The 20,420-nt window shown below is 39.4% G+C and overlaps 1 protein-coding gene across 1 annotated transcript in view; it reads right to left on the bottom strand.

The window, feature by feature from the left end:
- CPLANE1 (ciliogenesis and planar polarity effector complex subunit 1) overlaps nt 1-20,420 on the bottom strand; it is a 122,636-nt gene that overhangs the window by 60,160 nt on the left and 42,056 nt on the right. The window contains exons 24-29 of the mRNA XM_028098015.2: nt 18,220-18,523; nt 15,378-16,281; nt 7,652-7,800; nt 6,885-7,048; nt 2,101-2,180; nt 1,278-1,357 (exon numbers count right to left, since the gene is read on the bottom strand). Of these exons, the coding sequence (XP_027953816.2) occupies nt 1,278-1,357; nt 2,101-2,180; nt 6,885-7,048; nt 7,652-7,800; nt 15,378-16,281; nt 18,220-18,523 (1,681 nt within the window). The remainder of the gene's footprint in view (nt 1-1,277; nt 1,358-2,100; nt 2,181-6,884; nt 7,049-7,651; nt 7,801-15,377; nt 16,282-18,219; nt 18,524-20,420) is intronic.

Here is a 20,420-nt window from a genome sequence, read left to right as displayed (position 1 = left end):
AAAGCAAAGAATATGTCTGGATGACTGAACATATAACTAGAACACTGCTGACTGCCCCTCAGAAATAAAAGAATCTAATGTGGGGGGGCACCTGGGTGGCTCAGTTGGTTAAGCGACTGCCTTCGGCTCAGGTCATGATCCTGGAGTCCCAGGATCGAGTTCCGCATCGGGCTCCCTGCTCAGCAGAGAGTCTACTTCTCCCCCTGACCCTCTTCCCTCTTGTGCTATCTCTCATTCTCTCTCTCAAATAAATAAATAAAAATCTTTAAAAAAAAAAAAAGAATCTAACGTGGGGAAGTGAGGTTAGCTGGGACCTCAAATTCCACCTATGGCAGAAGCAGACTTTGCTCAGAAACACTACAGAGCCCTCATTACATTTAAAACTGTAAAGACTAGTTTTTTATTAATAGAAATATCTATTTGTAAAGGCACATCACATTTAAAATATTTTTTTTTTGGGCGCCTGGGTGGCTAAGTTGGTTGGGCGTCTGCCTTTGGTTTAGGTCATGATCCCAGAGTCCTGGGATCGAGTACTGCATCTGGATCCCAGCTCAGCGGGGAGTCTGCTTCTCCCTCTGCTCCTCCCCCCTGCTTGTGATATCTCTCTCTCTCACACTCTCTCTCTCTCAAATAAATAAAATCTTAAAAAGATATACATTTTTTTAACTCTCCAGAGAAATGAACAAAATTTTTATACTGAGAAGAGAAAGAAAACCTAATTATGTTGCCTCTCTTATCCAAGGTAGTTCTAAAATTCTAAAACTTCAAAAATTCTAAAAATTAAGAAATCATGTCACATCTGCAATAGATTAAAACTGCCTTTGGCTCTCCGTGAAGCAATAATATGCTAGCCAGCTGAATAGCCCTATAGTGTGCAGTAGTCACACCGTAACAGTGAACAATTATACAAACATATTGGGATTCATAATAGTTCTTTATTTGATTCAAGAAAAATGGAGTCAGTATGACAAGGTGTTCCCCTAATTAGCAGGTGAATAAACTCTATTTACAGCTGTATTTTACTTTGATAAGGCTGATAGTGATGGGAGAACAAAAGGCATTTTAGATATCATTACTTATTTCACCCTACCAAAATTTAGAAGTTTATAACATTTACTGAAGATCATCATTTACCATTGCTATAAAGTTAAATTTCACTAGGAACACAATATCACCATAAAATATATATTGTATATTATGAGAAAAATAACCTCTTCAACAAATGAATCCCTGATGGCAGTAACAATCACTTCCTTATTTTTTTCCCCCTTACTTACCCTTCCTGTTCACTTGATTTTTTCTCCATACATGTCTTCAATGGTTCTTCCCTTGAACACTGAACCTCTCCTGTGGAATGCTGTTAAAATTAATAGTACCCAAAAAGAAAAGGGGTTATATAAATAGGTATTACTGTCTTAGGTGTCCTGAGTTTCACATTAACCACTCACTTGGGGTAACAACAGTCTAAAAGCAAGAGAAACCAAACATTAAAATGAATTCCCAGTGCTGCTCTGATCAGATTTTTAACTGTGTGAATTGCCTTTGGCCCATCACCCTGAGGCTCTGAGGATATTAAAATACAAAGACAAACGAGGTCAGTGGAAATTATTTACACTACATTTAAAAATACCCTGTAAATTACATATACCCATCACTACATGATTAATAAGTACAATCTGAAAACAACTATAAACAGGAAAAACTAATCCTTTTTGAAGGAATTTTTTCAATAATTAGAAATGTCTGTGTTCCAACTGAAAATGCACTGCACAGTTTTGAGAAAACAAATAATGCATACAAGTGATATATGTGCAAAAGCTGCATATTACAGCTGAATTATACATTTTGAATATAGAACACTTCTATTACTCTTGATTAAGTTAATTTACTATAGCAGTTTATGAAATAAAAATTTAATTGCCTGAAATTATTAGACATCTTACTAATGATAGAATTTCAGTGAAAGAAAAATGCTGCATGGTCTGGCTATTCTCTACAACCCACAGTGTACTTTTAAAAAGATAATAGCCTTGGTTGAATGATTAAATAAAAACACTTAAGTATTATTTAAATAACATTATCCACTATTTATTGACTTACTTCTAAATGTTGTGGTAAAGTCTGCATGTTAATGGCAACAGTGGAACTTTTAAGACTTCCAACAGGCTCTTTGGTACCTTCTATAGGGAAATAAGGAGAAAGAGAAAAGTGACCATTTGAAAAAAATCAGTTTAGGGGCACCTGGGTGCCTCAGTCGGTTAAGCATCTGCCTTTGGCTCAGGTCATAATCCCAGGGTCCTGGGACCAAGTCCCTCAACAGGCTCCTTGCAAAGCGGGGATTCTGCTTCTCCCTCCCTCTCTCTACCCTCCCTGCCGCTTATGCTCTCTCTCTCTCTCGCTAATAAATAAAATCTAAAAAAAAAAAAAAGAAGAAAATCAGTTTACTTTTTTTTTTTTGGTTAACATTCCAAACATGTATAACCAATGAACATGGCCTAGGTTTCTTTAATTGGTATTCACTTCAGACACCTGAATCCACAGATATAAGCAGTATATTACCAGAAAGTTACAAGTAAACACAGATTATACATGCAAATTTCTGTTCACAAAGGTCATATGTGCAGGTATATGAATTAGAAGCATGCGTCTAGATTATGGCCAAACTGGTTTTAAATGCAGAAATGTAAAATTACATCTTGAAATATAAAGAGATGGTCTACACACTTCAAAAATCAAATGTTGCTTATACCAGATGTATGACAGCTACAGGATTCAAGTGACAAACAATAAGATCTCAAGAAATTAATACTGCTCAAAGAGAACGGGAATATTTTTACATTTCACTGAAAATACACTGACTACTAGAATACGAAATCTAGCAGGAACTTAGGGGAAAAAATTACAAAAATCTAAAGCCAATTACTTAGTATTTATTACCTAAAATCAGTTTACTTTTTATAAGGTTCAGGAATATTACAGGCAACAATTATAATGGCAGAAATATTTTCTATCCTGCTTATAAAAAGTTTTTTTAATTAAATTCAATTAATTAACATATAGTGTATTAGTTTCAGAGGTAGAGGTCAGAGATTCATCAGTCTTATACAATACCCAGTGCTCATTGTATCACATGCCCTCCTTAAAGTCCATCACTGTTACCGCCCCCCCACACCCTCTCCTCCAGCAACTCTGTTTGTTTCCTATGATTAAGAGTCTCTTACAGTTTGTCTCCCTCTCTGATTTCATCTCGTTTTATTTTCCCCTCCTTTCCCCCATGATCCTCTGTTTTGTTTCTTAAAATTCCACATATGAGTGAGATCATATGGTAATTGCTTTTGTCTGATTGACTTATTTTGCTTAGCATAATACCTTCTAATTCCACTCATGTCATTGCAAATGGCAAGATTTCATTTTTTGTTGGTTTTTTATTGTTATGTTAATCACCATACATTACATCATTAGTTTTTGATGTAGTGTTCCATGATTCCTTGTTTGCGTATAACACCCAGTGCTCCATGCAGTACGTGGCCTCCTTAATACCCATCACCAGGCTAACCCATCCCCCAACCTCCTCACCTCTAGAACCCTCAGTTTGTTTTTCAGAGTCCATAGTCTCTCATGGTTCATCTCCCCCTCTGATTTCCCGCCCTTCATTCTCCCCTCCTGCTATCTTCTTCCTTTTTTTTTTTTTAACATATAATGTATTATTTGCTTCAGAGGTACACATCTGTGATTTAACAGTCTTGCACAATTCACAGCGCTCACCATAGCACATACCCTCCCCAATATCTATCACCCAGCCACCCCACCCCTCCCACCCCCCACCACTCCAGCAACCCTGTTTGTTTCCTGAGATTAAGAATTCCTCATATCAGTGAGGTCATATGATACATGTCTTTCTCTGATTGACTTATTTCGCTCAGCCTAATACCCTCCAGTTCCATCCACTTTGTTGCAAATGGCAAGATTTCATTCTTTTTGATGGCTGCATAATATTCCATTGTATATATATACACCACCTCTTCTTTATCCATTCATCTGTCAATGGACATCTTGGCTCTTTCCACAGTTTGGCTATTGTGGACACTGCTGCTATAAACATCGGGTTGCACGTACCCCTTCAGATCCCTACATTTGTATCTTTGGGGTAAATACCCAGTAGTGCAATAGCTGGCTCGTATGGTAGCTCTATTTTCAACTTTTTGAAGAACCTCCATACGTTTTCCAGAGTGGTTGCACCAGCTTGCATTCCCACCAACAGTGTAGGAGGGTTCCCCTTTCTCCGCATCCCTGCCAACGTCTGTCATTTCCTGACTTGTTAATTTTAGTCATTCTGACGGGTGTGAGGTGATATCTCATTGAGGTTTTGATTTGGATTTCCCTGATGCCGAGCGATGTTGAGCACTTTTTCATGTGTCTGTTGGCCGTTTGGATGTCTTCTTTGGAAAAATGTCTGTTTGTGTCTTCTGCCCATTTCTTGATTGGATCATTTGTTCTTTGGGTGTTGAGTTTAAGAAGTTCTTTATAGATTTTGGATACTAGCCCTTTATCTGATATGTCATTTGCAAATACCTTCTCCCATTCTGTCGGTTGTCTTTTGGTTTTGTGGACTGTTTCTTTTGCTATGCAAAAGCTTTTCATCTTGATGAGGTCCCAAGAGTTCATTTATGCCCTTGCTTCCCTTGCCTTTGGCGATGTTTCTAGGAAGAAGTTGCTGTGGCTGAGGTTGAAGAGGTTGCTTGCCTGTGTTCTCCTTTAGGATGTTGATGAACTCCCGTCTCACGTTTAGGTCTTTCAACCATTTGGAGTCTATTTTTGTGTGTGGTGTAAGGAAATGGTCCAGTTTCATTCTTCTGCATGTGGCTGTCCAATTTTCCCAACACCATTTGTTGAAGAGACTGTCTTTTTTCCATTGGACATTCTTTCCTGCTTTGTCAAAGATTAGGTGACCACAGAGTTGAGGGTCCATTTCTGGGCTCTCTATTCTGTTCCACTGATCTATGTGTGTTTTTGTGCCAGTACCATACTGTCTTGATGATGACAGCTCATTTTTTTTTGATGGTTGAGTGTATTCCATTGTAAATATATACCATATCTTCTTTATCTATTCATCTGTTGATGGACATCTGGGCTCTTTCCATAGTTTGGCTATTGTGGACATTGCTGCTATAAACATTAGAGTGCAGGTGCCCCTTCAGATCACTACAATCGTATCTTCAGGGTAAAGACCTACTAGTGCAATTGCTGGGTCGAGGGTAGCTCTATTTTCAACTTTTTGAGGAACCTCCATACTCTTCTCCAGAGTGGCTGCACCAGACTGCATTCCCACCAACAGTGTAGGAGGGTTCCCCTTTCTCTGCATCCTCGCCAATATCTGTCACTCCCTGACTTGTTAATTTTAGCCATTCTGACCAGTGTGAGGTGATATCTCATTGTGGTTTTGATTTGTATTCCCCTGATGCCGAGTGATGTTAAGTATCGACAGAATTGGAGAAGATATTTGCAAATGTCTTATCAGATAAAGGACTAGCATCCAAAATCTATGAAGAACTTATCAAACTCAACACCCAAAGAACAAATAATCCAATCAAGAAATGGGCAGACGGGGCGCCTGGGTGGCTCAGTTGGTTAAGCCACTGCCTTCGGCTCAGGTCATGATCCTGGAGTCCCGGGATCGAGTCCCGCATCGGGCTCCCTGCTCGGCAGGGAGTCTGCTTCTCCCTCTGACCTTCTCCCCTCTCATGTGCTCTCTCTCTCATTCTTTCTCTCAAATAAATAAAATCTTAAAGAAAAAAAAAAAAAAAGAAATGGGCAGACGACATGAACAGACATTTCTCCAAACAAGACATACAAATGGTCAACAGACATATAAAAATGTTTTTTTTTAAAAACACCTAGAGATTGGGTGCTTGGGTGGCTCAGGTGGTTGAGCAACTGCCTTCAGCTCAGGTCATGAGCCTGGAGTTCCTGGATCAAGTCCCGCGTCGGGCTCCCTGCTCAGCGGGGAGTCTGCTTCTCCCTCTGACTCTCCCCACCTCGTGTGCTCTCTCTCTCTCTCTCAAATAAATAAATAAAATCTTTAAAAAAAAAAAAAAAAACACCTAGAGATAACCCCTCTTCATCAAGTGGATCCCAGATGAGTCTTGAGAGACCTCATATCAGTGTGTTTAACTCCATGCAAAGCTCTAAGAGTTTCTGTTTTATCAAAGACTGCCAAGGAAAGGTTCACAGAATTGGTTCACAAAAATGAAGAGGCCCATGATAGTTACATAACCAAGGCAAAAAGCCCAAGAATTGTAAATTCAGGTTAAGAGTTAATGTGTTCAACATTTCATAAATACTACGCTCTTGGGCGCCTGGGTGGCTCAGTTGGTTAGGTGACTGCCTTCGGCTCAGGTCATGATCCTGGAGTCCTGGGATCGAGTCCCGCATCGGGGTCCCTGCTCAGCAGGGAGTCTGCTTCTCCCTCTGACCCTCTTCCCTCTCGTGCTCTCTATCTCTCATTCTCTCTCTCTCAAATAAATAAAATCATTAAAAAAATAAATAAATATTACGCTCTTTTTTTTTTAAGATTTATTCATTTTCATTGGGGAGGGGCAGAGGGAAAGGGACAGAGAGAATCTCGAGCAGACTGCCCACCAAGTGTAGAGCCTGCCGTAGGGCTTGACCCCATGGCCCTGAGGTCACAAACTGAGCTAAAACCAAGCGTTGGATGCTTACCCAACTGAGCCACCTAGGTACCCCATGCTCTCTTTTAACTTTTGGTTTTAGGCAATTGTAAACATACTAATTTAGATACAAGACTAAATAAATTATCTCAGATAATCATTCACCAACTTCAAATTAATAAAAGCCAAATAAAAAGATTAGCCAAATGAACTGACCTTCATAGTCTGATAGGTATATTTCCATTTCCTCTTGGTTAAATGTTTCTACTTCTAAAAGATCCTCATCAATATCTATAAATTCTTTTTCAGTATCATCAGTAACAGAAATAATCTCATCTTTGGTTTCTTTTATTTCAAGACTGTATGCTTCAGTTGGCATTCTACTGACAAAAACAGAATTATAACTCATTCTTAGAAACAAAAAGCTTGCTTTCAATTGATTCCGTTTACTGAAAAGGAACATTAGGTTTCATATTTATAGTGTTCTGTTTTTTAACCATGTCTGGTCCATAGTAGAAGCTCAAAAAAAGGCTGTTCAATGAATGACTAAACATCCCCATTTTTATTTACTCAAATAACTGGAATAATTTCAACCTATGAAATCTGCCATTCTCAGAAAGGAATCTTCCTGCTATTAAAGGGTCAACCTTGTTATTCAAAGATATATTACTTCATATGTAAAAATGGATGAAATGATTAGCTTAACTTCCTCTGACACAGGAAATTAATTAATATAGTAAGAGAGGATCTCTCAGAATGAGAATTAGCTCCTCTCTCAGAAGATATAAGCTAGACCATCAGGGAAGAAACATATTTTGCAATTAATTGTTAAAGCACTTCAGAAAGTACTCACTTCCTCCTTCTCCAAAGCTCAAAGAAATACTCATTCCTTTACTTTTCAAGGGTTCGATTCTTGCCGCTAAGCCCAAACACCATCAAACAGGTATCATCCACTGAAAAGGAATGTATACTCAAAAACTTACTTCAAGATACTTTGATGAGATTCATTTTGATCATTTTTTTCCTCAGTCCCACCTTGAGTGGATACTATGAAAGAACATCCAGCATCTGTTTTGCAATCACTTTCAATGTTTGGTCCACTCTGAGTCTGAGAGTAATGATTCTCTAGCACCTAAAAACAAACGATTTACATTAGTTAGCATTCACAATCGAATCCCATACTTTTCATTATGTTTTTAGATTATTAATATTTTCTACAGACCTACTCCTGATTAAATCTTTCATTCATTTATCAAGTATTTACTGCATTTCTACAACTCAATATTTGATGCTGAGGCAATGATCAAGTCTTTATTCTACCTGGAAAAAAACAAATCTGACTACCTAAATAGTATTGGAAAGAAATCAGCCTTACAAATTTGTAAGGGGGGTGGCTCAGTCAGTTAAGCATTTGACTTGATTTGGGCTCAGGTCATGATCACAGGGTCCTGGGATTGAGCCCTGCATTGGGCTCTGCATTCAGCATGGAATATGCTTGTCATTCGCCCTCTGCTCACCCCCCATGCGTGCTCTCTCTCTCAAATAAAAAAAATAAAATCTCTAAAAAATATATAAAAATAAATTTTAAAAAACCCAAATTTGTAAGGTATGTTACCAATGTTTTCAAGTCACAAAACAATAACATAAAATGTAAAGTTGCTTTCCCTTAACTCTTTTGGCTATTATACAGGCACTTAGTAATTATTCCAATATGACACAATGGGTAAAAATAAATGCAGATAAAAATATATGCAGCTAAAAAATACAGGGATGTACCTTTTTTAAGTCTCTTATTTAGAAATTTGGGTATGCAACACCTAGAAAATGAAATTTCAGTGACAACAAATATCACAGTATCTTAAACTACCTTTAGGGATAACAGACATGGATCTCAAGAAATGAAAGAGATCTCACAAAAACAAAATACACACACATCCCCTGCGACCTAGAATAAATTATTTTAGAATGAAGGCACTTCATTTTTTTATTTTAATTTTAATTTTTAATTTTTTTAAAGTAATCTCTATACCCAATATGGGGCTTGAACTCACAACCCCAAGATCAAGAGTCACATGCTCTACCACTGAGCCAGCCAGGCACCCCAGAATGAAGGCACTTTAAAATGGAACATAGTTCTTGCTCTCTCTTTCTCTCCCACAAAGCAAAAAAATAAAATAAAATAAAATGAAATGAAAGAGGACAAATACAGAATTAGAATGGGTGGAGGTAAGTCAACCAAGATGGTGACATAGGAGGCTCCTGAACTCCCCTCCTCCCACAGACACACTGAATGTACCACTACACACAAAGCAATTAATGCTGAAAGAAATCTAGAAACTAGCTGATGGATTCTTACATATCAAGCAAATGAGAAAATATCCACGCAGAGACAGGTAGGAAAGGTTGAGACACACTCTCACCATAAACCCCACCGGTGGCACAGCACCATATAAGCAGGAGGGAACTCCCAACTTCACTCTGAGGAGTGAAGGGTTCAGACTCCACACTTAGCACTCTAACTTTTAAGATTCCCACTTGAGGTTATGCGCCTCCAAAACCCCTAGCTCTGAAAGCCAATGAAGGTTGCATCCTTAAGTCCCACAAGACCATAGCAAACAAAGCAGCAGCTATTAACAGGTGCATGAGCACTCGTTACAGCTATCCCCAAAAGGCTCAGCACAGAGGAACAGGTGAAAACACCCATCTCCCAGTCTTCTCCTGGAAGGAACACAGCTGCATACTTCTAGGGGCTAGCTATGATACCCCGGAGACTGGGAAGCTGATGGACACTTCCCCTGCCTTCTCTCTTGAGCCCATTCCAAGTCACCAGTATCTCCCTTCAAGCAGCCTCTACACACTCTTGGGTGCCCCAGCTTTTGCAGCTGCTGACTGAAGGACAGGTCCCCAGATCACCTGTCTCTGACAACCAACTGAACTTGCATTTATGAGTCCCACAGGAATGTAGCAAACAAAGAAGCAGTTCTTAATGACTGGAGAAGCATCCCCCCCGTAGCTATATACCTCAGCCTACTTCACACACAGCAAGCAAAAACACCCATCTTACAGTTTCTCCCCAGAAAGGGCTTACCTACACACTTCGTCACATGTTGCCTGAAAGTCCAACTTCCAGTCACTGTATATTTAAATGCTAAATGTGACCCACACCTTTGGGACACTGATAGGTCTTGGCATACTCCCAACTACTAGGAACCACTAAGAACAAAGACGACTTAGACCATCACAAAGATTTCAGAGCCAACCAAAAGCTCAGGCAAAGCTGATTGATGAGGTTTATCTCCTACATAAGACCATTTCTGTTTTTCTTGTGGTTGACTTCAAGTTTCATAGTATTGTGGTCTGAAAATATGCATGGTATGATCTCAATCTTTTTGTACTTTTTGAGGCCTCATTTGTGACCCAGTATGTGATCTATTCTGGAGAATCTTCCATGTGCACTGGAAAGAATCTGTATTCCGCTGCTTTAGGATGTAGTGTTCTGAACGGATCTGTTAAGTCCATCTGGCCCATGATGTCATTCAAAGCCCTTGCTTCCTTGTTGATTTTCTACGTAGATGATCAATTGCTGTGAGTGGGGTGTTATAGTCCCCTACTATTGCTGTATTGTTATCAATGAGTTTGTTCATGTTGTTACTAATTGATTTATATATCTGGGTGCTCCCAAGTTGGGGGCATAAATATTTACAATTGTTAGATCTTCTTGCTGGATAGACCCTTTATTGTGATAAAGTGCCCATTTTCATCTCTTATTATATATAGTCTTTTGTTTAAAATAGTTGTTTGATGGGCATTAATGGGCATGTGATGTGATGAGCACTTGGTGTTATATGAAACTAATGAATCATTGAACGTTGTATCAAAAACTAACAATGTTGGGGATGCCTGGGTGGCTCAGTCGGTTAAGCGTCTGCCTTCGGCTCAGGTCATGACCCCAGGGTCCTGGGATCAAGTCCCTCATCGGGCTCCCTGCTCAGCAGGGAGCCTGCTTCTCCCTCTGCCTGCTCTGCCTGTCCCTTCCTGTTTGTGCGCGCGCGCTCTCTCTCTCTCTGACAAATAAAATCTTTGAAAAAAAGAATGATGTTGGTTAGCTATGTTGGCTAATTTAAATTTTTAAAGTTTCGTTCTACACACACACACACACATAGTTTGTCTGATATAAGTATGGCTACTCCAGCTTTCTTGGACATCCATTAGCATGGTTCTCTATCCCTTCACTTTCAATCTGCAGGTGTCTTTAGGTCTAAAATGAGTCTCTTGTAGGTAGCATATAGATGGGTCTTGTTTTTGTTTTTATCCATTCTGATATCCTATGTCTTTTGATTGGAGCATTTAGTCCATTTACACTCAGAGTGATTATTGATAGATAAGAATTTAGTGTCACTGTATTACCCCTAAGGTCGCTTTTCCTGTAGATTGTCTCTGTTCCTTTCTGGTCCTTGTTACTTTTGGTCTTTCCTTCCCACTCAGAGTCCCCTTTACTATTTCTTGCAGGGCTGGTTTAGTCACAAACTCCTTTAGTTTTTGTTTGGGAAATTCTTTCTCTCTCCTTCTATTCTGAATGACAGCCTTGCTAGACAGAGTATTCTTGGCTGCATATTTTCCCCATTCAGCATGTTGAATATATCGTTCCACTCCCATCTGGCCTGCCAGGTTTCAGTGAAAAGACCTGCTAACCTTATGTGTCTTCCCTCGTAAGTTAGGGTTTTTTCCCTTGCTGATTTCAGGATTCTTTCCTTATTTCTGTATTTTGCAAATTTTACTATAATATGTCTTGGTGTTGGCCTGCTTTTGTTGATTTTGATGGGGAATTCTCTGTGCCTTCTGGATTTGGATGTTTGTTTCCTTCCCCAGATTAGGAAAGTTTTCACCTATAATTTGCTCAAATAATTCTTCTGCCCCTTTTTCTCTCTTCTTCTTCTGGGACTCCTATGATACAGATATTATTACACCTTATGGAGTTGCTGAGTTCCCTAAGTCTACATTCATGATCCAATCTTTCCCTCTTCTTTTCAGCTTCATTATTTTCCATAACTTAACTCATTCCTTTGCTTCTACCATCCTGTGGTCAATACATCCTGTCAATTTTACATCTTGGTTATAGCATTTTTTATTTCAGTCTGACTAGTTTTTGTTTTGTATCTCTGCAGTAAGGGACTCCCTGGTGTCTTCTATGCTTTTCTCAAGCCCAGCAGTATTCTTAGGATTGTTGTTTTAAATTCCAGTTCAGGCATATTACTTCTGTTTTGATTAGATCCCTGGCAATGACCTCTTTTTTCTTTTGGGGTCAATTCCTCCATCTTGGCATTTTGTCTAGGTCTCTCTTCTGTGTGTTATGAAAGCAAGCTATGTTTCCTGCTGCTGAGAGTAACAGCTATATTAAGAAGAGGTTCTATACTGTCCAAGGCCTGGTGCTTCATGAAGTGTTTCTGGTGGTATGCTGTGTGCACCCTGCTGTTATGTTTTGGCTACTCTTTCCCTCAGGTAGGTCCTCTGCAGAGTTTCTCCTTTCCTGCAGTGGGGAGTATTTGGACTCTGTCCAGGGTGTGGCGAGTTTTAACTAGGTGTGTTTTAGTCTGCTTAAACAAGGCCAGGTCCAGGGCGCCTGGGTGGCTCAGTCGGTTAAGCATCTGACTCCGATTTTGGCTATGGTCATGATCTCAGGGTTGGGGGACTGAGCCCCATGTCAGGCCCCACATTCAACACGGAGGGCGTGAGATTCTCTCTACCTCTCCTTCCCCTCTGTCCCTCCCTGCATGTGCTGAAAGAAAGGGGCTAGATCCTATTTCCCTTAGACCTTAAGCTTTGTAGCACTCTATGGTCAGTAGGCTTAATGCATGTGGGGGGGGGTCTGTGCTGATCTTCTGGCGGGGGGCGGAGCGCAGGGCAGCTGCTGCTCTGACTCTCAGGCATACTTGCCTTAGTTCAGAAGCACCTGCAGAGTGCAGAGAGGTGGGGCTTGGTGTAAGTGGTTCAAGCCTCCACTGTGGGGTGCCATGCTGCTCACTGAAGTTCGTCTGTGCTGACTGGGGGTGGGGGGAGGAGGAGGAAATGGCATCAGCTTGCTCTCTTGTCCCCGGACAGGGGAGTTCATGCCTACCGCTGTTCAGGAAGCCCTCACAGAAGAGCAAACAATCTCCCCTCCTGTGTCCCAGGCTTCTGTCAGATCCTTGCCTTCACCCTGTGTCTGAGCCATCTGCCCACCTGGTGGTACAGTGCTCCTGTTTTATCTCAGGCACACCAGCTGGGTTTCAAAACTCCAAATTTTAGGGACCTGGCATGGACCCACACTAATCCTCTGTAGGAGGGTCTTGCTGTGCTAAGGCTGGTGCCAGTTTATCCCAGAAGGGCAGTTGCACAAATGCGCAGTTTATGTAAAGCTCAGCAAAAAGTGGGGTCCAGTTAGCTGCCTGCAGCAGCTGCCTCTGCTTGTATGCTAATGAACAGGGAAGCTCAATGACACCCGTGGGAGAATCAGCCTGTCCTTTGAATCCAAGCATTGACTTTTCCCTTCTAGCTATTCAAGTCCTAGATGGCATCTTCTTCCAGTATAAGGCTATCTTGTCTACAATGAAAATCTGTTGTTTAGTGTAAACACTTTCATTAATTATTCTAGCTAGATCTTCTGGATACCTTGCAGGAGCTTCTACATCAGCACTTGCTACTTCATCTTGCACTTTTATGTTATGAAGATGGCTTCTTTCTTTAAACCTCATGAACCAACCTCTGCTTAGCTTCAATTTTTTCTTCTGCAGCTTCCTCACCTCTCCCAGCCTTCATGGAATTGAAGAGTCAGGGTCTTGCTCTGGACAAGACCTTGCTACGGGAATGCCGTAGCTGCTCTGATCTTCCATCCAGACCACTAAAAGTTTCTCCATATCAGCAATAAGGCTGTTTCATGTTCTTATCATTCATGTGTTCACTGGACTAGCACTTTTAATTTCCTTCAAGAACTTTTTCTTTGCATTCACAACATGGCTAACTATTTGTTGCAAGAAGTCTAGCTTTTGGCCTAGCTCAGCCTTCAACATGCCTTCTTCATTAAGCCTAACTGTTTCTAAGTTTTGACTTAAAAGTGAGATTCACTTGAACTAAACTTAGGAGCCATTGTGGGGTTATTAACTGGACTAATTTCAATACTGTTGTGTCTCAGGGAACATGGAGGCCCAAGGAGAGGGAGCAAGATGGGGGAACAGCCAGTTGGTGGTAAAGTCAAAACGTACACATTTATTGATGAAGTTCATCATCTAATATGGGCATGGTTCATGGTGCCCCAAAGCAATTACACTAGTAACATCAAAGATTACTGGTCATAAACCAACATAACAAATATAAGGATAATGGAAAAGTTTAAGATATTGCAAGAATTGTCAAAATGTGACAGAGACACGAGGTGAACAAATGTTATTAGAAAATGGTACAGATTTTGCTCAATGTGGGGTTGTTATAAGTCTTCAATTTGTATAAAATGCAGTATCTGCAACATATAATAAAACAAAGTACAATAAAACTAGGTATGCCTATACAAACTTTAAGTTATAAATTAAGTAAGGTCTGAGGAGCTAATGTAATATGGTAACTATAGCTGAAATTTGCTAAGAGAGTAGAACTTGTCTCACCAAAAAAAAAAAAAAAAGTAAGTATGTGAGGTGTTGAATGTGTTAACTAGATGAAGGGAAACCTTTCCCTATGTATATGTCTATTAAATCATCACACTGTATACTTCAAATATCTTAAAATTTTGCCAATTATACCTCAATAAAGCTGAGGGGAAAATAAAACAGAAAAAATTAGAAACTATTGGAATTCTCCAAATATTAAAAAAGTCCATTTCCCAACTACTTTACCATACATAAATTGGTTTTCCAAAAAGTTCATCTCCGTAGTTTCTTTTCCAGTGCAACAGCAACCACTCAATCAAAAGATATTTATGTAAAAATATCTGTTCTTGCAAACAGGTTAAAAGAGCAGCCTGCTAGTTGCCACCGGGTAGAGAAAAGAAAAAATAGCTAATAAGCACTAACTTCTCTACTGGTACCTATCTGCGTTTCTAGGTTTGGTTCTCTAAATTCTAGTCAAGACTATAAGAAAAATGATCCCCTAATGCATATGATGAGACACCAGTAATAAAAACTGTGTAGAGGCCTAGTCCTTCATCTGAACCAACCTGAAAGTTGAAAGAGAAAGAATATAAATGTGAGCGCCTGGGTGGTTCAGTTGGTTAAACGACTGCCTTCGGCTCAGGTCATGATCCTGGAGTCCCGGGATCGAGTCCCGCATCGGGCTCCCTACTCAGCAGGGAGTCTGCTTCTCCCTCTGACCCTCCCCCCTCTCATGCTCTATCTCATTCTCTCTCTCAAATAAATAAATAAAATCTTTAAAAAAATAAAAAGAATATAAATGTAATACCAATCATAGTATTACTTAAAATTATTTTTCCTCCTTTTTCTTTTTTATAAACACACATAAAACCTCAAAACCTCAAAGCCTCTATGAAAACATTTTACCCTAATTATTTTTGAGAATTAAAGGAATCGCTTGAAGAAAAAAAAAAATCTGGTTATGCAGATTGTAATCAACACTGTCATTAACTTTGTTACTGGATGACTCTTTAACAGATGGATAAATATAAAAAAAGTTTTAATCTACAATGAGAATTCTCAATTGTATACAATAAAGAATTCAAGTACTTACCTTAAAAATGGCATTTTTTGCCTTACATGTAGCAAAATATGGTTGTTCCAAAAGCCACAATGATGTAAGAACGGCAGCTGTAGAGGTCTTTACACGAATGACGGGACTATATTCACAGGATGACTCAGTGAGACTAGGATCACAGAGCAGTCTTTTATTAGACCACCTTATCATCCATTCCAGCAGCCTTCTTATACTGCTAAATGTGCTGTTTAGTGCTAGAGGAAGATCTTCTTGAGGGTTAACATCATTGCATTGAATTGCTTTAAAAATACATCTTCTAGTTTTGGTGGACTTGGGAGTCCAAAAAATATGGTTTGACAATCTCTGGATTACAGGTTTCTCTGAACTGTCATCTTGTATTCTATAAACTGACTTTTGTTTTAAACCGAACAATCCACTTGTCCCTTCCTTTTTATCGACTTCATTCAAAGGGTTCTCTAAAAATGGCCAGATTTCTTGAGTAACCAGTACTGAAGCTGAAAGTGCTTGGTTTTCTGATTTTTCAGACTCATATGACTCAGAAGCAACAAAGCAGGAGCCAGCTCTAAACACATTCTGGCTTTTGGTTTTGCCTTGACGTCGTTTTAATGTTGTATGTACATCAAAAAGTAAAGAATTAAGTTCGTGTTCTCTAAGATGTCCAGAAAAACTGGTTAGAAATGGAATGCCAGGATCCTTGGAATCAAGGAGGTCTCTTTCAAGAACATAACTCAAGAAGAGATCAAGAAATTTAATATATTCATCATCATCACGTTCAAATTCCCAAACACCTATTACAGGAAGTGCATTTTGTAATAACTTTTCATGATCTTTTCTTTCAAGATTATCTTTCTGATTACGTATCTTCTTTTTTTCATTGGACTTATCAATCAATGTTAATTCCACATGATTTGGTGCATCTCTAGCAAAAAAAAAAATGAAAAAGACAAAATTAAAGATTTAATCACTAAAACACACGTTAGAATTGACAACAAAAATTTTCTCCACTGATTGAATAATATATCTTTATGTAATGCTCAATACCTTTCAAATGAGGGGCTTAGACTAAATGAATATTCTGATTAAAAAAACATAACACATTAATACCAGAAGGGGGAAACTTGTGTTAAAAAAGACTGAAATGGGGGCACCTGAGTGGCTCAGTCAGTTAAGAGTCTGCCTTCGGCTCAGGTCATGATCCCAGGGTCCTGGGATCGAGCCCCGCATCAAGCTCCTTGCTCAGCAGGGAAGCCTCCTTCTCCTTCTCCCTGCTGCTCCCCCTACTTATGCTCACTCTGTCAAATAAATAAATAAAATCTTAAAAAAAAAAAAAAGACTGAAATGTGTTTATAGAAATTTCACTTTTAAAAACATGAATTTTTTTCTGGAAAACAAAAGGTCCAATAGGTTAGAATTTAGGAATATAAAGTCAATAAAAATCATAAGCCACCAATATACATCTTAATTTATGGTTTCTTGTTTTTTGCATCTGCCCCTTTCAGCTTTCCCCGTACAATGTGCAACAAACAGGACTGCCCTCAAGACTGTACTACACAAAAGTTGGGAATTTTTTCTAAACTTTCTGCTGCTACTAAACCTGTTAGGCAAACCCTTTAACTGCCAATCATAATTACTTTTTTATTTTTTTATTTATTTTTTTCAATCATAATTACTTTTTAAATCTGTTTCCTTTCAAAATGGTCCTTAGGGAAGAACACAGATTCCTAGTTCCCTCAGTAAAAGAAATAAAGGATTCATGTTAAGGCACCTGGACTGAAGGCGCCATGTCTCTTCTTATCAAGAAGGTACAATAAGCAGGCTCCAGTGTATTCCACCAAAATTTGTGAAACAAGCACACCATTTATAATATTATTAGGTATGATTTAAGCAGACATTTATGTTTGAAGTAGATACAATTATTTCATTTAAACAAGATTATGGTTGATTATATAGTCTTTCAGTCATGAAAAGGATAGACTGCATAGCAGATAATGGAATTATAAAGAAAAAAATTTACCTAGAGTAATAGAAGTTTAAATGATAAGAATTTCTAGACAAGTTTCAAAGATGAATGTGCAATTTCCTTTCCCTGGAAACCCTTAAAAATAATATTGCTAACTCAATAATCCTAAATTATTTAAATCTAAAGATTACTAAAAAACTAAAATGGGGCGCCTGGGTCGCTCAGGTGGTTAAGCGTCTGCCTTCGGTTCAGGTCATGATCCCAGTGTCCCTGCTCAGCTGGGAGCCTGTATCTCCCTCTCCCGCTGCCCCTCCCTCCCTGCTTGTGTTCTCTCACTCTCTCTCAAATAAATAAATAAAATCTTTAAAAAAAAAAAAACCACTAAACTAAAAGCCCCCCCAGTGGACTCTAGAATTTCATCTACTTACCTGATTTTATACTATCAGGTAGCAAAATTATTTCACATCTCAATAACATTTTCAATGAATTTTCAAATGTAGTTTCATTTTACACTCCTAACTTCCTTGTGAGTCAGGGAGGGTAGCACTTATCATTCATATCGTTAACAATACAATCAGTGAGGGACAAGAAATCAGCTTCTCTCGTGCATGAACATACTGAAAATATTTTTTTCCATAGGAAGAGAATGCTTGCCATTAAGAGATCTCAACTGAGGGCACCTGAGTGGTCAGATGGTTAAGCGTCTGCCTTCGGCTCAGGTCATGATCCCAGGGTCCTGGGATCAAGCCCCATGTCTAGCTCCCTGCTCAGTGGGGAGTCTGCTTCTCCCTCTCCCTCTGCCTCTCCCCCTGCTCATGTTCTCTCTCTCTGTATCTGTCTCAAATGAATAAATAAAATCTTTCTTGAAAAAAAGAAAGAGAGAGATCTCAACTGTACCTTTGATAGACACATATCCTACTTTTTTCTTCAACTGACAATGCTTCCGAGAAGGTGTCTGCTGTATCATCTGCTTCACTGTGGACTAGAGAATTCCCCAGTTCGGTGAGTGTGCTCCTGCTCAAACTAGTTCCTAGGGAAAACCTATCAAAACCTGGAACCTCAGCTGGTTTTTCTTCTTCAACTGGTTCCCAGATATTCATCTCAAAAGAACCTATATTTCTCTGCACACGTTTTAGGGCTTTCGCTCTCACTTTATGAATAGAATGCATAATAACAGACATCATTTCCTCAGTTTGGGGACCTATAAAGGAAAAAACAAAAGGCCTTAGAGTAAATTAAAATGTTTCCATTCAAGACAAAGGGGGACCCAATTCTAGTCCCTCCTGGGAACACAGAATCCAACTGATGACTAAGATTTATTTCCATATTCTTACAGAGCATGCTTTCTTCAGTATTTGTTAGAAAGCTATGGTCCCGGGGCGCCTGGGTGGCTCAGTTGTTAAGCGTCTGCCTTCGGCTCAGGTGAGCATCCCAGGGCCCTGGGATCAAGCCCACCATCGGGCTCCCTGCTCTGCAGGAAGCCTGCTTCTCCCTCTCCCACTCCCCCTGCTTGTGTTCCCTCTCTCACTGTGTCTCTCTCTGTCAAATAAATAAATAAAATCTTTAAAAAAAAAAGAAAGTAAAGAAAGCTATGGTCCGCACTTTAAAGTAGAACTGCAGAAGTTAGAGAAGGTCCATTAAAGAACAATAAAAGGGACAGAATCCAGACTCCATCATAAGAACATACGCCCTGGAAAACAAAAAATTAAGAAGTAATTTAACTATTTCAGGGCACCTGGGTGGTTCAGTTGGTTGAGTGTCTGGCTCTTGATTTCAGCTCAGGTCGTGGTGTCAGGGTCATGGGCTGGAGCCCCATGTCAGGCTCCGCGCTGGACATGGAGCCTGCTTGAGATTCTCTCTCTCCCCCTCTCCCTCTGCCTCTCTCCCTGCACTCACTCTCTCTCTCTCAAATAAATAAATAAATCTTTTTTAAAAAGAAGTAATTTAACTATTTAAAAAATCAGACAGGGGCGCCTGGGTGGCTCAGTTGGTTAAGCGACTGCCTTCGGCTCAGGTCATGATCCTGGAGTCCCGGGATCGAGTCCCGCATCGGGCTCCCTGCTCAGCAGGGAGTCTGCTTCTTCCTCTGACCCTCTTCCCTCTCGTGCTCTCTATCTCATTCTCTCTCTCAAATAAATAAATAAAATCTATAAAAAAATAAAATAAAAAAAATTTAAAAAATCAGACAGATAATTACAAAAAGAATCACTATAATTTTTCCATTCCAAGAGTGATAAATAAGAGAAAATGAGTATAATTTTAGCCAAAGAAACAAGAACACCTTTCTGACTTCAAGTAACAGGAAACATTAGGAAGGGAAGGTTTTCAAGGCTGCCTACAGAAAAAATTTTAAACATTCTTATACATAAGCAGGACATTTTAAAGAATGTCAAAGAAGTATAAAGAAAAATATAAACCAGAAATATAGGGCGCCTGGGTGGCTCAGCTGGTTAAGCGACTGCCTTCAGCTCAGGTCATGATCCTGGAGTCCCAGGATCGAGTCCCGCATCGGGCTCCCTGCTCAGCGGGGAGTCTGCTTCTCCCTCTGACCCTATCCCCTCTCATGTGCTCTCTCTCTCTCTCAAATAAATAAATAAAATTTTTTAAAAAATAAATAAAAAAATAAACTAGAAATATATTAACGCAATAATGTACAATCACAGGACAACTAGACTTAAATACTATAGTTATTAAAAAAGAGGGTAATTTGAATTCTTTAAAAATTTCCACATTGTGGGGCACCTGGATGGCTCAGTCATTAAGCGTCTGCCTTCAGCTCAGGTCATGATCCCAGGGTCCTGGGATGGAGCCCCACGTTGGGCTCCCTGCTCCACAGGAAGCCTGCTTCTCCCTCTCCCACTCCCCCCTGCTTGTGTTCCCTCTCTCACTGTGTCTCTGTCAAATAAATAAATAAAATCTTAAAAAAAAAATTTTTTTTCCACATTGTGAATGTATTTAATGTCACTGAATTGTATACTTAAAAATGGCAAATTTTATATTATGTATATTTTAACCACAAGAAAAAAAGTTTCCACAAGGGCACCTTGAATGTATAGGATAAAATTAGCAATACAAATAACCATAAAAGAAGAGGAAGA

This window comes from Eumetopias jubatus, unplaced genomic scaffold (genome assembly GCF_037043125.1).
Source record: "Eumetopias jubatus isolate StellerSeaLion01/CBP00866 unplaced genomic scaffold, mEumJub1_p1.0 scaffold_5, whole genome shotgun sequence".
Lineage (NCBI taxonomy): Eukaryota > Metazoa > Chordata > Mammalia > Carnivora > Otariidae > Eumetopias > Eumetopias jubatus.
Note: the sequence above shows the minus strand (reverse complement) of the source record. Positions and strands in the feature narration are given on the sequence as shown.